The sequence below is a fragment of the Thunnus thynnus genome, chromosome 22 (assembly GCF_963924715.1).
Source record: "Thunnus thynnus chromosome 22, fThuThy2.1, whole genome shotgun sequence".
In the NCBI taxonomy this organism is placed as follows: Eukaryota; Metazoa; Chordata; class Actinopteri; order Scombriformes; family Scombridae; genus Thunnus; species Thunnus thynnus.
In genome coordinates this window covers 12,178,610-12,195,199 of record NC_089538.1, presented here as the reverse complement: position 1 = coordinate 12,195,199, position 16,590 = coordinate 12,178,610, and the positions used below count along the sequence as shown (strand labels likewise).

The 16,590-nt window shown below is 37.2% G+C and overlaps 1 protein-coding gene across 5 annotated transcripts in view; it reads right to left on the bottom strand.

Moving 5' to 3' along the window:
• Positions 1–16,590, bottom strand: part of elavl2 (ELAV like neuron-specific RNA binding protein 2) — a 39,632-nt gene that overhangs the window by 14,760 nt on the left and 8,282 nt on the right. For 3 of the 5 annotated variants that reach the window (XM_067579717.1, XM_067579716.1, XM_067579719.1), the window contains exons 2-3: positions 9,319–9,409; positions 7,371–7,614 (exon numbers count right to left, since the gene is read on the bottom strand). In XM_067579717.1, coding sequence (XP_067435818.1) covers positions 7,371–7,614; positions 9,319–9,390 — 316 coding nt within the window. In that variant the 5' untranslated portion in view covers positions 9,391–9,409. The remainder of the gene's footprint in view (positions 1–7,370; positions 7,615–9,318; positions 9,410–16,590) is intronic. The other 2 variants (XM_067579718.1, XM_067579720.1) reach the window with 2 other exon arrangements.

The following is a 16,590-nucleotide window of genomic DNA, read 5'->3' as shown; positions in this document are numbered from 1 at the left end:
AAATTCGCAAGGAAAATACAAACTGACACACAACTATCAAATTTTGCTGGCAGCACTGGTATCAACTTAGCTTTCCTGTAAATCTTAACGCCCTATATGCATCCATACTGGCTTATCTGGCTTACCACTATGAGTCATTGCTCTCATGGGTTGTTTTGCTGCGATCAAGTGAAGTTCATAAACTTAATTTCACCTTGCATCTCAGGGACTGTTATAGCCAGGAGAAAGATGGCGAGCCTTTGAAATGAGCTGGTGATATGACACTTTTACTTAAGCCTGCAGGGCATATTGCCTGCCACACAGTGTTCTACTGTACATGCTGTATGTCGGCATGCTACACCCTTACATAGGAATATCTTCTTATGGAATGTCTAAATATCTGCTACAGTACGTTCATTGTTATTGGGAATCCTTAAACATGTTCCTATAGAGAATAACTTGCTCTCACTTTGAGCTGTATTTAAGGAGTAGAGGAGACATGCTGGGATGCTCTTTCAAAACAGAGGACTGCACCCAGCTTTCAGTAGAAGACGAGTGCTGCCCATAGTGGGAGGAAAATGACACAAAGACTAAGCAGCAGCAGCAGCCAAGGCGAGAACATTTAAAGCAAAGAGGAAGCATGCATCTCTCTGGTGATTGCTTAACATCTGATGTAGCACCAGTACACAGATGTAGGCTGGCTTAAATCCATTGCCACAGGGCCAAGGGAGAGACAAAAGCAACACAGTCTGGAGGGAATAGGGTTTTATGTAGTGCTGAAATTGAAATCAGAGCATCATTCCTGAGAAATGACTTGGAGGCTTTGAATAACATTAAAGGCCTAATTTTCCCCCAACTGAGTTTGAAGTCAGTTTTTCCCGCCCCAATTCAAGAATTTACCAGTCAAAAACTACATAAAAATACTAGTTTAACTGCATAATTCCTGATAGAATTCCTGATTAATTATTGATGGGAAATGCTGTTATCAATTCATTAAAAATCCATACTGCAACATGCATATACTAGGGTTGGGCCGATGGACAATGGCCAACAGATTCAGATTTTATTTACTCTAGACCACACACTGTGGTATAAACAAAGCAAAGCAGCAGTACAAAAATAAACAACCAGAACAGATCTATAGCGCAGACTACGTCACTTTGAGAGGCAGAACATTACTCAAAAATGCACCTACTTTACATACTATCCTCACTTATCTGTATGCAATAATAATCTAAGTTTAAACATAGATGGATGGTTTACAAGATATTTTGGCAGATACTACTTTCTATTCTCAATGATACTTGTCTTTTTACATTCAAACAAAACATGATATTCATCCCCCAGACAGTGGTCATTACATAAATTACAAAACCTTTTATTCCTTTCCAGACCTTTGTATCTTCCTGTTATTTTAGGAATTCTGCTATTAGAAACTTAGACATCACAAATAGCCTGGCTATACTTCCTGTTTTCACAAAGTAGATACTTATAAATAAAAATTTAAAGTCCTGTGATTTACAATATAAATCACATGATGATCATGAAAACAGATCTTTTAACCTCTTCTCAACTGCTAGCTTCAGCTGTTTGATATTATCACCATGGTGATACATACTTTCCAGTAATATATAAATTAAACAAACATTTATACACTGCCCGGGTGAGCTTTGTTTCCTTCCCCTTCAACAAACCAGGTAACCCAATAATTCTCTTTTTAATACCAATACATGGTCACCAATATATCTTCCTAACTCCCCATACATCATATTATTACAAGTTGACATTTTAACTTTTATTGTATATTTGAGGAATTTCAGATGTAACCTTTCTAAAATGGCTGTCTTCTCAAACCCCCAAACCTCGCATGCACACAACAATAACTGGTGTCACAAACCTATCAAAAAGCTCTAGTGTAATATCCATTGGTGAATCAAACTTCCTACACATTAAAGCAAACCTAGCTCTAGAGGCCTGTTTACAAAGTTCCTTGACAACATCTTTAAATGAACGATTGTAATTAAAGTCAACCACTGAGCCCTCTACCATCGTAAAATTGTGATTGAAAAGCCTCCCTCCCCTCCCCGGGGCCTACACCAAGACCGGGGCGCACCCTGCCACACACACACACACACACCCCAAATCAGATCGCCACTGATGCCAGTCCAGATCAAATCTGCATGCCACACAGTAAATTACTCCAAGCAGAGATTGACAATATCCATAGACACTGGAATTACAAAAAGACAAAAAAATAATGTAATTCCAGTGTCTTTGAAAAACATGAAGCAAAGTGCTACAAATAATTTCTAATCATAATATTGTTATTAACCCTTTCTTTCACCATGTCTCGCCCTGCACATTTAACTAAGAATATTGTTTAGAAAAATATCAATGAATTATTAATATTGTAATGACTAGGGGAAACTCTTGCTGATTCATTGCCACATCTTGGCTGTTAAAATTCCAATTTTCCTACATTGTTTTTGAAGCCGCCCCAGCTTAGACTAATTACCTGGCCAGTCTTCAGCAATCTCAAATAATTAATTACTTTTTTCAGATTAGGTAAAGGCCATAAAAGACAATAAAATATGACTATAATATGAAATAAAACAGTTGTTTCCAATTTAGAAAAAAAAAAAAAAACTGAAGTGCACACTTTATAGGCTAAAACTCAGGATTTCCATTTTATATTCAAAGAGCTTGGTTAACACAATTTAACAGTCAAGATTTTGCTGTGCAGAACGAATTATGCAATTATTTTAAACGAATTATACACAAAATTCAAAATTATTTAAATGGGTCTGGTTAAATTAGATTAAATGGGCTACACCAATGCTTTTAGATACTTGCTTCATGGTTTTACTATGATAGTCAGTCTCTCAAACTCAAAACAAATTACGTATCCGACATACATATAAATAATATAACAAAGAGAAAGGAGTTGCCGCCCCTAAGACGACCCTCTCCCCCCAAACAACAATATAATCTTCCATCACGATATTTCACTGTGGACATCTTCATATGCCAGTTCAGTATATATCGTCCAACCCTAGTATATACTGTAAATACCTAAATAAAACTTACTAACCATGGCTCAATCACCACATCACGATAATGGGCACTCTGCAACTTTACCAACTCCATCAGAACTAGCACTGGAACCATAAAACCTGTTATCTGTTTTGTTTTTGCCAAACACACACAAGCTTGAATTAGTTTATGTCAGAGCTGTTTATACATTTACCTAAAAAGAAATTTGCCTTCCTTTAGTGCCTGGTTTGACAAGTATCTGCTGCCAACCTGACAGCTAAGAACTCACCCTTTCCAGCTGGCTACATTTGTATTTCTTTAATAAAAAGGCAATTTGTTTTTATGCAATTTGTTTTAATTACTCCAAATCAGATCACCACTGATGCTAAGAGCTCTTGGAAGTGTGCCGTGAACAGACCCCATCTACACACTTTGTTTCACTTAAGATGCTGGTGCAACTGTCAGACCTACTCCATTATCACAGAACCTCCCATTCTGAAAACAAACAGACTGTAATTCTATGCTCTACATTTCTTGCTTATGTATAAGGTGGACATGCAGGTGTATGCTCGAAATTAACAAGTAAGACAATCAAGTTTAACAGATTTGTACAACTTTACATCGTTCAAATACAAGATTAACATGACTGCAATGCCATTCATGGACCTACACACCAGTTCAAGACAGAGAGCAAGCCACATAAACTACTGACAAACACTATACCAAGTATGGTAAACATGCAAACATTCTTTGTTAATGTTACTGCAAACAATATTCACAGAAACATCCCTTTGCTTGAAAAGGAAAAGACGCTAATGTGTGGTCGCATACTGTGTGGTGTGAAGTCAGGATTTTAATAGCTGTGGGAACTTAAAAACACACTAAGGGGAATATGACTTGGGGTTAAATGGAGATTTTATTTGCTATACTGTCCTTACGGTAGGGGTGTGAATCGTTGGGAATATCATGATTTGATTCTGATTCTTGGTGTATGAATGGATTCAGAATCGATTCAAAACCCATTCTAAATTGAATGAACAGAAAAAGGGGCACTATTTTAAGTCTATAACTCCAGCACACTGTGTGCCAAACCATTCCAGTCCACTGAAATGCAATATAAAACATAACTGGCAGTTATAAATGGTCTGCAGCTTTTTGATTTTAAAAAGTTAACTGCATTAATTAATTAATTAATCAATTTGAAAGCATCTTACAAGTCTTCTGCCTGTATGAGATTAACAAAATGAAAGTCATTTATTGACCAGCATCACTGGTTAAATGACTTCTGTAAAAACAGAAGTTGGCGTGTTCGCTCTGCAGTAAGAGGAAGGAGAGTGCTCTGCTGTGTTGGTATTAATGTTATGTCTCCAGTAGACGAGAGCAGCTTCTCTGCTGCACTGTCAACCCCGTGGAAAGCCATCGTTGTCAAAAGATGCTGAACGGGTGCAGGGTTTCTGAAGTGAAACAGACTGAGCAGAGAGTTATTTTCTTCGCCCCAGAGTTGTTTAAGTTGTTTAAGTGCTGGAGCAGTCGGTCAGCACGTCTCATTTGTTACTGCGGGTCATTTGTTACTCATTTGTGACTCTGCTGCTCTGCTCCACTAACGTCAGTCTTTGAGTGATGACGTAATTATTCACAATATACTTCACATTCATCTCCCAAAGATAATTATCGAGTCATTAAACCCAAACACTGCCTTTTTTAAAGATGAACTACAAGATAACTCTAGCGTGTGCACGCTAGAGACTGTCCAGGTGCTGCACTGCCCTCACAGTTGAGTTCCGCCTTTTGACTCCATCAACATCACGTTATTAACTAACATTTAGAAAACTGATTTTTGACATTTGTGAATCAATTCCGAATCGCAGAAGATAAGAATTGCGATTCTCCATTTCTACCATCCTGGGTTGGGCCAAAACCATTTTTAAAATATTCTGACTCCCCCCCATTTGAGGTTGATGACCAGAGGACTATTTAGACCCCTAAAAAGGTAAGACTGCAAACAGTTGTGCAAGTAAGTTATTGTAACTGTGTGCTTCTGTTCACCACTGCAGCACTGCATGTGGACAAAAACATTACTTATTTAGAAATCTCAGATTTCCACATTATTGATATTTTAATGTAACATTAAGACAATTTGTGCAGGTGATTCAGAGTTAGAACATATACATTTACTACAAAAACTATTTTGTATTGACTTGTTAATTGACTTGTGCCAATAACCTAACCAGCATTAAAGCAGAGCAAATCTACAAGGTGAAGTAGATTAGGCCTATTTAGCTCTAAATGAACATTTTCACTCTTTAATGCCCACTTATGTAAGAAAACATGCATGCAGCATCACAGTGGAACCCACCCTCTGGCAAAATCAGTCTGCATCTATTGCTTTTTTGTCATCTACAAGATCAAACTAAAAATTTGAGTTGTCAGCGAAGTTACAGAAAATTGCTTTCTTGCTCAAACCATACAAATGTTTAGTTATTTGACAGTATTTGAATATACATTTATACTGCCCCACTTCATGGGGGCATCTAGCATCACCTCAAGTCCTTTTCACTCAAGGGGAGGCTGATTTCAAACAACTTGTTTCATTTTGCTCCTTGCACTTAAATTACTTGGAGTGCTATGTTCACACTTGCTCCACTAAATATGCAACCTATCAAGCATGTTTATGTTCAATCACCCAAGCAGACTGTGCTCAACAGTGATTTTAAACGAGGATCACTTGTCATTCAGCTCAACCCATTTCACACATTAACAATCAAATGCATTTCTTGTATGCATGGCTACACAAGGGCATTTATTCCATGCAAGACTGAACACTTGACAATTTTCATCATCACTGCATGCCAAAAGTCTAAATTCAGAAAATACATTATGAGAGCCCCCACTTCTTCCATCCACACAAACACACCAACACTCTGCTTGTGGTCTTCCTCTTGCCACCATTTGTTTCCACTGACATGAAATATGAAAGCATTCTGAGCACTTAACTTTAGAAGTTTGTTATTGTAAATGCCCATATAATAGAAGTGCTTCTTTATAGAAAGCTTAATAGAAGACCACATAAAAGAAACTATGTATGTATGTGTGAAGAAACTATTTAACTAAACACGCTGAGAGCATTTGATGACATTTTTAAGAGCTGGGAAAGCCATTTGTAGCTGCAGAAAACAGTACTGACCATACAAAGAAAGACTTGTGAATACTGGTCAGCTATACATAAGCATTGTAAAATATTAAACCTTATTAATATTTAAAAGACAGATGTGGCTGGGTGCACATCTTCCATGTTAATTTAATGAAGGCAACTACCTGGGAGTCTCAGAATAACAATAATGGATAATTGTTTTTATAAAAAGTGCTAGTGCTCCTCAGTAAGAGCCCCTTGGCCTCAAGCCTCATTTCAATGGAAAGATATGTTCACTCAGCTAAACCTGTTTATGTTTCAGCATCAAATGCAAGTGAAACAGATGTGTGTATACATCCTTAAAAAGAGGCTTGTGTGCCTGACTGTTGGACTGCGTTATGAGAAGCAGATGGAAGAAGGTCTTGGTAACCTTGACCAAGACTGCAAGCAGCAAGAATCCAGCAGCCTCAGCCATTATCTAGCTGCTCATGTCATGAAGACCATGTCAGCGTGTGCCTCTGCACTCCCATTAAGACAATTTTGCATTTGCAAGTCTTATACCTGCCCAAACATAAGGAATGTAACTGTCCAATTTAAATTTGAATGACCCTTACAATTCTTGCAGTAAAGAACCAACGAAACACACTCTTCGAGAAGGGAGCCGTATTTCATTGTATCTGTTTCAATGTCATTTTAGAAATGCCATTTTGCTAGTGGCACTAGTATCATCCTACCTTTTAAAGTAGTTTGAATGGCAATTAAAGTCCTTACGTTGCTGCTTGGTAGGATTTCTAAATCGGCACAATATTAAGATGGTGCCCAGTATTTTCCATAATGAGATGCAGAATGATTGGCTGACTTTCAAAATGCAGGGCTCGGCATTTATTGGGGGTAAAAAAGGTCCATAATTTATGATCCTGGATGTCAAATATACAAAGTGGAAATCATATGCTGTGCATGCATAAATAGAAAAGCTTCTGACATGGATTGCATGGATACACTGCTACTAGGGCCCAACTGATACTTTATCTGGGCTTAAGTTTAATGTTAAAAGATTTAGTGTTTCATTGCTTCATCTAATTTTACTTTAAATTTTGAAATATTGTTATTTTGTGCCAATATATTGACAAAATGTATGTACATAAGAGATGCCAATAAATTCAGGAATCAGTGTATCTGTTGGGCCCAAGCCATTAAACAGCCATAGCAATACTAACAGATGTGTTACCTGTTATTTTGTCTCGAACTAGTTTACAGGACTCAATTTCTCCGATGCTTCCAAACAAACTCTTCAGCTCCTCTTGGGTCATGTTCTGAGGCAGATAGTTGACTATCAAGTTAGTTTTACTGTCCTCTATGCTCCCTGACTCTACAGGTGAAGAGCAGTTGTTTGAGATTGTTGAAGGACCGTTGCTTGTGTTGTTGCAAGTTGGCCCATTGGACAGCTGTGTTTCCATGGCAGCAATTACCTGCTAAAGAGACAAAAAAAAATTAAGTCAAAACCACATAAACAATCAAAAGCATTGAATGGCAGATAGTTAAAAAAGGACGCTCTTCACACATTAAAACATTGTTTTGTTAGCATTCAAACTATTGGTGGTTTTTTAGTTAAACTAATTTGAAATTTCTTTCTTTCAACCTCAACACAAAATCATCAAAGTAACTAAGTTACGCTCAGACCATATCGCTCCCATCCTTGCAACGCTACCATGGCTACCTGTTAGGTAAAGAATTGATTTTAAACTCAGTTCATAGATTTACTCGCACCCTACGAGTCTAGCTGCTGCCTGCTCTCCTCAGGTAGGACCCTCCTAACTGTTCCCACAGCCTGCTTTGTTACAAAAGGAAACTGGACTTTTTCATTAGGGCCCCGCAGCTGTGAACTCCCTACCTGTGTGACTTAGGTTAGTAAACTCAGTGCCCTCTTTTAAAATCACTTCTCAAAAACTTACTTCTACAGGAAGGCTTTTTTATTGTAAATCTGTCAAGTTTCTATCCCTCTTTTGTCATTTATTTCACTTGTTTTTAATTATACGCTTTGTCTCATGTCTTATTATTCATGCTTTTTGTTGTTTTTATCCTGACTGTCTGTACCATTTTATCTTGTTCTGTAAATCACCTTGTAACTGTGTTCTGAAAAGTGCTATTCATATTTATTTATATTATCATTATTATTATGTTGCAGGAAACATTTGTGTCAAAAGTGTGGACTTTTTTTTACTGCATATTTAACTGTACTTTACTTCCTATATTAAGATCATTCAGTCTTTGGAAAAAAGTAACAGCTATGATGTTGTAAATATTATCCACCTCAGAACTGGGTGGTGTAGGGTTTTCTATAATGTAAATGTATGCCTTTAGCATAAATATCTGGCCAAATGGAAAATATTGAATCTGACATTGCTACGGCACGTGAGGAAAGAAAAAAGTCGAAGAGAAAAAAAAAGGCTACACACTGAATTCCCTCTCTGTTATACATGCTAGCTTTTTTTCCTGGGCAAACAGATGCAATTTTCTACTGATTACTTTGTCAATGACGGTCTATTAATCTGTCAGAATCTCAACAATTGATAAAGCAACAATTAAGTTGGTAAGTGGCATGTTTAAACATATTTTTGAAAGTTAAAAAGTGGCAACCAAAGTGAAACATTTCATTCAACAAATCAACTAGATATGCACGGCCTATAGCAGCACCAAATTGCAGCCATCATCGGACAACAGACCTTGAGCAATGTGGTAATCAGTTTGTATGCAAAATCCTACATGTTAGGCAGGCAGCAACAAGTTAATGTATGAAGAGTCATCCTTTGTTAACAGATTCACCATGTGCAGAAAGCAGATCAGTGCAGTCACACCACTATGCATATTATTCTTAAGCAATCATATTTTGACTAATTTATGCACAGAGGCCATAGAGCCACAATTTACAAAAATGATTCTATGACATAAACAGAGTAGCACACAGGTTTAGACCATACCAATACAGTCAAACATTTACCAACTTGGGAGCTTTTCATACACAAAACCCCCAAAAAGTGCCTGAGTTCCAAATTGAGCATGTGATTAATTTGATTTGAACATTATGACTGAGAGCTAACGTCATTGGTATGGCCTGAGCACTGAGACAAAAAGCAAGCCTTCTGGCCAAATGATTTCAAATAAGAAGTGCCACAGACCCCAGTCCAAGGCTCAGGCGCCCACGAACCACTTCTAAGCAGAGAAGCCACATCGCACAGTCTGACTGCCATGTTAGTTTGGAGTTGCCGTCTGAAAATGTGGACACAAAAAGTACTTCATGTTAGATCAACAAGAACAAAAGCAACAGTCAGAGGTGATCACATGTAATTGTTGGGGGGAAGAGAAGGAGGCTATATTTTTTTGAACCGGCTGCCCATGCACATCGGCTTAAAGCAGGGAGAAGCAAAAGGCAATGTTTCACTGAGTCACAATTCATCTTCAGTAAGAAGCTAACGGCAGAACCAAGAAGTGTGGTGTTCAGTCAAGAGAGAAACCTGGCCACAACAACAGGGACGATAAGCATGAGGAATGGCAATTAGTAAAATGGATGGGAGTGCTGCACAAAGATGCTCCCTGAAATTGGAAAGCACAATCAATTGGTCTGCTCACATTGCTCACATCCAGCAATAGAGCCGATGCTCACATTACGCTGACACATTCTGCATTTGTTAACCAGTCTTTAGCAAACACACAGACCACTAAATCTGCAAACCCTCAAACATCCGCAATTCTTAACACAGGCATACTTTTAAAACAAACCACTGACAACTGTTTCAAATCAAAGCGATATGAGAAGCCAGAGATGACCAATAAACAGTGTAAATGTACAGTATTAGTCAAGAAAATCAAAACTAAGACTTACAACTGACATATCACAATAGTATAAAAAAGCCACAGCGGGTCAATATCTATCAAATTATACTGCTATACTCTAGAGCAGAGGTGCCAAACTCAATTTCATCCCAGGCCACATCAGCATTATGATTGCCCTAAAAGGGCCAGTTGTAAATATATAAATGTAAAGACTATATAAATGTATTTACTTATTACCATATCATATTTGATTATTATTGTTTTATTAATAATAACTAGCTCTGAAAGCAGAATTCTAGAATTCTACAAGTAGTATACAATTCATTAAGAAAAAAAATGAAATACACAAAGTAGTATACCGTTATGTAATAAAGTCAAAATAACAAAGGTTGATTGAGTTTGTGTAGCCTACATTTTATTCATTTATTTATTTTTGTGTTTTTTGGATAGTTTTGTTCAAAGCAGGCATGTTGTCATGATTGCGTTTTGCGTATCCACTCTTCATTACGGCCACTGTTTGGCTGCAATTCAAGCACAATGGTCTCATACTTCCCTCAGGTAAAATGAACCTGTATTTCTCAGTCCAGTGTTTTTCACTTTTTTTTTTGTATCACCTAGTTTTCAACAAGACATTTTATTTTATCAACTAGGGCTCCCACATTCCTCAACAAGCTCGTTAACTGTGGGGACTAGTGGCAGCTGAATGATGACAGCTGAGGTGATGTGATAGTGATGTGTCTCTCAAAAGCGGTCCAGGTCAGGTTGCAGTTGCTCAAAATCAAATTCAGTTTAGAGCTGGTAATTCCTGAACACACCTGAGATGACATATACCCACACATTTATACATGTACATACCAAACACACGTTGCGCGTTATATTCTTTGCAAGCTCCCGTGGGCCACATAAAATGAGGTGCTGTGCTGGATCCAGCCTCGAGGTTGACATATGCTGTAGAGCAAACCATGGCAATTTGTGGGGAAATCTCACTATAATCATTCACCACAAGCCAAACAACCACTTCACCATGTTTACATTACTAAACAAACAATTAAAGCACATTTGTTATACTGGCTTTATAATAGGAATGTACAAAATTGATCAGATTCCTTGGAGAAAATATACTGATTTGAATTGCCCACTTCAAAAGGGTTTTCCCTCCTTAACATCTAAAGAAATTATTTTTTATGCACTCACCACCTCTGCTAACCATTTCCCTGGGCCAAACACATGCATGTGGATCTTTTTTGAAATGTTAATGTCTAACCTATATAATATCCATTACAGCAATGCCACCATATTCAACTTGTCAGGCAAAACAAAAAGGCAGGTGCAATATAAATATTACCGCACAATTGTTCATGTTCCACACTGACTAAAGAGTGTGGGGTTTTTATTTTTCCCCCATTCTCAGACTGTGGCCCAAGACAAACACGTCTCTCTACTTTTCCTATATGGATATTATGTTTAGATTCCATCTGTGTCATATGTTGATACACTTAAGTTATAATGAAGATTTACACACAGACTACAAACAATTTTAAGGCTGCAATCTTTTACGAAAAAGAAGTTGCTCTTTGTTTTTTTCATATCCAGTGACAATGTCAGCTCAACAGCATGACACAAATGCAAATAGATTTCTTCTCCTCAAGTCATGAAAACAGCATTGCAATTGTCAGATGGAAAGGTATAACCTAATATACCTGATCAATATTTCTTAGTGGAGAGAATTTCAAACCACGGTCAATGGGCAATTTTTAGTGTTTCACCTTACTAAGCCATACAGAGGGATGCTGTATGAATTAAAAACATTTCAATTTCACTGAAAGAAACACTCATTTTTTCAAAAAGCCAGGATAAAGAAATATTGAATTCTTTATGCCATCTTGATTACATTGCTTTACGTCTAAAATAAATCAGCCACCGAAAAAAGACTATCCATACGCACATGTAAATAAACATATTTACATGTGTGTAACTACATATTACAGCTTTCACACATCCTCCCTCTGACATTTCCCTCCTACGCCCTTTGCGCATTCAGTACAAGACTTTTGTCCTAACAGTTTTTTTTTTTTTTTTCCTGATGGCATTTTGAACCGTGACTAAATAAAGTCAATACAGCTGTCCTGACTGAAGAGGACCACCTTTTATTTAAGACATTTGTTCATTTACTGATTTTCACAGTCTGTTAACTGTGTCGCAACACATAGTTCAGCTGTCACCTTCAGACACAGTGATTCGCTATTCCACACATGATCATATACATACTGTAAATTCATGTGAGAACTCACACATTGCAGCAAACAGCTCGTGTCAGTCGGATCAAACAGCTGTAGATCTGCTCTGGACTCTTACACGATTAGAAAAATAATTACAACCTCAGCTTATCCAAGTGTGAAAAACTGGAGGTGTACTGTGATTGTGTGTGATTAGAGTCCACTGTGATAGCTTGACTAAAAATGACAATGCACTTAATGGTGTTATTTATCTCGATTTCTTTCTGCTCTGACAGCCTATCAGCATGTATCTTGGTGCACAGAACAAAGCTTGTCAGTAGTGAGAGTAAATGTGTTTTTGCCTTGTGAGCGTATAGTGCACCAATCAGGATTGTAAAAAGCCAAACGGTTTGTGTTGAACATCATATGCTGTCAATAGTCATGTTAATTATTGTACGTTCTCTCAAAAGTGTCCAATAATTGTAAACAAAATTGTTAAGAAAATGAAAATTTTGATTCCAAATAATCAAGAATGATATGGTAAATTCCATTTCTGTCTATCCTCATTTAGTGCACTGCAGTATTTGGAAGTCTGGATGGCTGTTGCAAAACATCTAAGCACATAATTTAGCCATAAATACACTGCAAACTGGTGTAAAACATCTTCACCCCAGGCAGTCAGACCAAGGGCCTAATCTGCATTAAAGATGGGTCAACTACACATTACATTCTACTATTTTCTAAGAGAAACAATTTCAGGAGGTTATGTTCTTTTCACCAGTCTAATCTGAAAGCACATGTTAACCATCAATTGACAACCCTACCACGACCTGACTGAAGCCATCTTGTCCTCTCGTAGCGCATATGAAACCAGCATCAAGAGTGGTCTTAGTTGGGGTTTTTATGGACACCAAAATAAACTTTCTTTAATCCATAATACACTGTAGAATCTACAGTTTGACAGGACCACACTGGACTCAAACAATACTGTAGTTGAATCCTCATAACAGTGTATCCTCAGTAACATCCCATGTCACGGTCAATATGTTCACCTGATCTGCTACATATCTGTGTTGGCAGATATGAGGCAGATCAGAAGGCATGTGTAAAATGGCATAATGCACAAATTCTTCAGCGCACATAAAAATACACTATAGCAGTAGGGTGGTGCAATATGACGATATACATCGTGTGATTAAAAAAAAAAGTGTCGTTTCATTGTATGTTCTATCGTTTATTTACTTGCAAAGCTTTTATTGCACTTGCAGTAAAAAAACAAGACGCAACCAAGGACCAACTATTTATTAATTGAATTAAAATGTGCTATTTAGGGATACTGTTAGTCGCCCAGCCCTATATAGCAGCATCATTTAACAGTGATCAAACTTAAGGATAAGATTTGCTGTTTTTCTGTTTCTAACAGTTAATTGTTTATTCAGATCAATCTGGAATGTGGGAAGGACATCTTTATTTTCAATATGGTATATTGTAAACAATTATAACAATAATTATTAATTGTGAGTCTTACAGAGTAGTCCATGAGAAACTGTTGTATTGAATCTACTGGTTAAATGCAAAGTTTGGTTTTGGTTGAATTATGAGGATGACATAGGTCAATCTATAACCCCTACCGTGAGTTGTGTATAAATTTAAGCAACCATGGCTTGCAGGTTGGTAAGTGGTCATAAGGACTTCTATTCATGTTCCTCTGTTTTTATGAAATATATCCATTACTGACATCACTACTTTCAGTGATGTGCTTCAGAGGAACTGCACTGCTAATGTTGCAGTGCACAAGTGCAAATACATGAGTCATTTGATTGCCTGGCATGTCTCTAAACCAAGATCAAAACCCACTGACAACATAACCCAAGCAAAAATGGAAAACTACAGCCATACAGCAAACAGCTTCAACACACATGACCTATTACCACAGATAAGTTTCCACTAGAAGAGACAATAACCCCACCTGAGTGTCCATCATTGTCATAGGGAAGATAAAATGGAAAATATAATGGCATCACTCAAAATCCGACAGTCCATTATCCAGGGCCAGTAAGACGTTTACTGTTCAGCATGCTGGCCAGCATTAGGTTAAACTGGTCCAATGAAAGCAAGCTTCTGCGATGACTACAGCTGCCTGTTTTTACATATTTTTTACCATCCTTTTTAATTTATCTGGCTTTTCTGCACTCTGTAGCTCATATTTTGAAAAGCACTCAAGATATTACCAGAATTAACAGTAGTGGTAAGCATTAAAGTCTCATCTATGCCTCTAGACATGGCAAATTTCTCTGAACTGTGGTCCTTATAACCACTAACCTCCCTGCTGTCACTGCTAATTCCTCCGATACACATGGTGTCACTAGCCACTTCTTTTCACCAGCCAGCCAGGAGCTTTACCGGAAGGGCCTTAACACATGCTGTGCTTCAAATATTCAAATGAGCTTCCCTAATCTCACATGGCATATGAGCAATGAGTATATCTTAGTTGGGGTGTGTTCTGTTATTCCTAACTCCTGGTTGACAAAAAATAGTCTACATAAGGACTTTTGCAGCATACGTATTAAATACTGCATGATAAATGGTAAAAACAGCAGCAAAGGCAGTAAACTGGTTAAACAAAGAGCTGTAAAGTACATAGTGCAGTTCTCAAACCTCCAACATGTCAAGGTATTAAACACCACCTTTTACTGCAGTGAAACAATATCAAATTGTAAACCATCATCAGGTGATACCTAGAAAGCTAACAATTTAATATTTCTATGAAACGATTGTGTGCAATGTTAGAATCAATAAGCAATTGCTTTATGACAACACAGGATTGACAAGAATTTTGCATCGATATGATTAAGTAGTTTGATTTGTCAAGTGTTTAATTTGCCAGATTAGAAAAAAAAGATTTTGTGGCTGGTTATTTTATCCATTAAAAGTTTCTCAATCGACTGGTCTATAAAATCATCATCCAAGGTGATGTTATCAAATGTCTTCTTTTGTCCAACAAACCATCCAAAACAAATTTACTATAATGTAAGATGAGGAAAAGTAGCAAATTCTCAAATCTGAGAACCTGAAAATCATCATATGAAAAAAAAACAAAAAAAAAAACTATTACTAATCGATGAATCGACTAATCGTTGCAGCTGGAATCAACACCATGAACTAAAATGACATGATAGATTACTTCATCTGTATTGTCCACTATTCTCTAAAATGGAATACAAAAACAGGACTTTCCACAAGGATATGGAGTAGCCAGCTGGGAGGGTCCAAGGTCATGTAAATTGTAAAGAAGAATTAGGCTTCTTGTGTGTTTTAGCCCACACAGTCTGTAAATAACTTAATATTTTAAACCACGCCTATTCTTGACTGATCAGAACTTTTCTAATTAAAAATCATTGGACCTTATTATTTTATTTATGACACCTACACTGTAAGGTTTATTAAGACATGCCACAATGATGTCGTGTTTTTCTACCAACAAATGAATTCTTATTCAATGAAAATAAACAAGGTTATTTTACGGGGGGACGTGTTTTTAATCTCATTTCTTATCTAGCCTATGTATTGGTTTTGAATTAAAATTACAAACTAAACCTATGCCAAAGATAACTACAATAACAAAACATGTGAATCACTGGACTGAAATCATGTGAATCTGCTGAATCAACTCAACTTCTAGTCGTCTTCATTTTCATCTTCACTATCATCCTGAGTGAGAGGCTGAGGCACAGCCTACATCTCCCTCATATGACAGGCTTGTAACTTTGACAACATTGCTTGTTTTAGTGTGTGTTTAATATGTGTCTTAGAGATAGCTCTGCTGTAAAAAGCGCAATGTAAATAAAAAAGATAATTATTTCATGCATTCATTCATTGAGCCCATAAACGACTATGTGGCATATATGGAAAATGCAGCGCTTTCAGTGTACTTAAATATTTACTGTGCAATCATCAAGTAGCTGCCACCAGTGTTTTCCGAAGTAACCCGTCTAATGAGGATGTCCCCTGTCTGTGCAATCAATGCAATTCTTAATGTGTGTCATCAATTACTTTGCTAATATTTGTCAAACAATGAAGATGACTCTTGGCTCTCTACTCGGCAGGACACAACCTCTCAGCTGAGCGCGCACACACGCTCACACACATTTATGTAGAGTATGTGGGGCCAGGATTGATAGACATATCAAAAATCAGAAATTAAAATAATAAAGTAGCCAACTGGACTTAAATGAGTAGTCAGCTGTTTGGCCGGCAGCTGCCGCTTAAAGCTCCAAGGATGATAAATTCATCTTCAATTAATCATAAACGTCTCCTCTGTAAGCTGTAACCTTTGGTTACTAAGGTTGTGTAAAACTTGATCAATACAGAGAATGTTGATATAGTCATACATGGTGTATG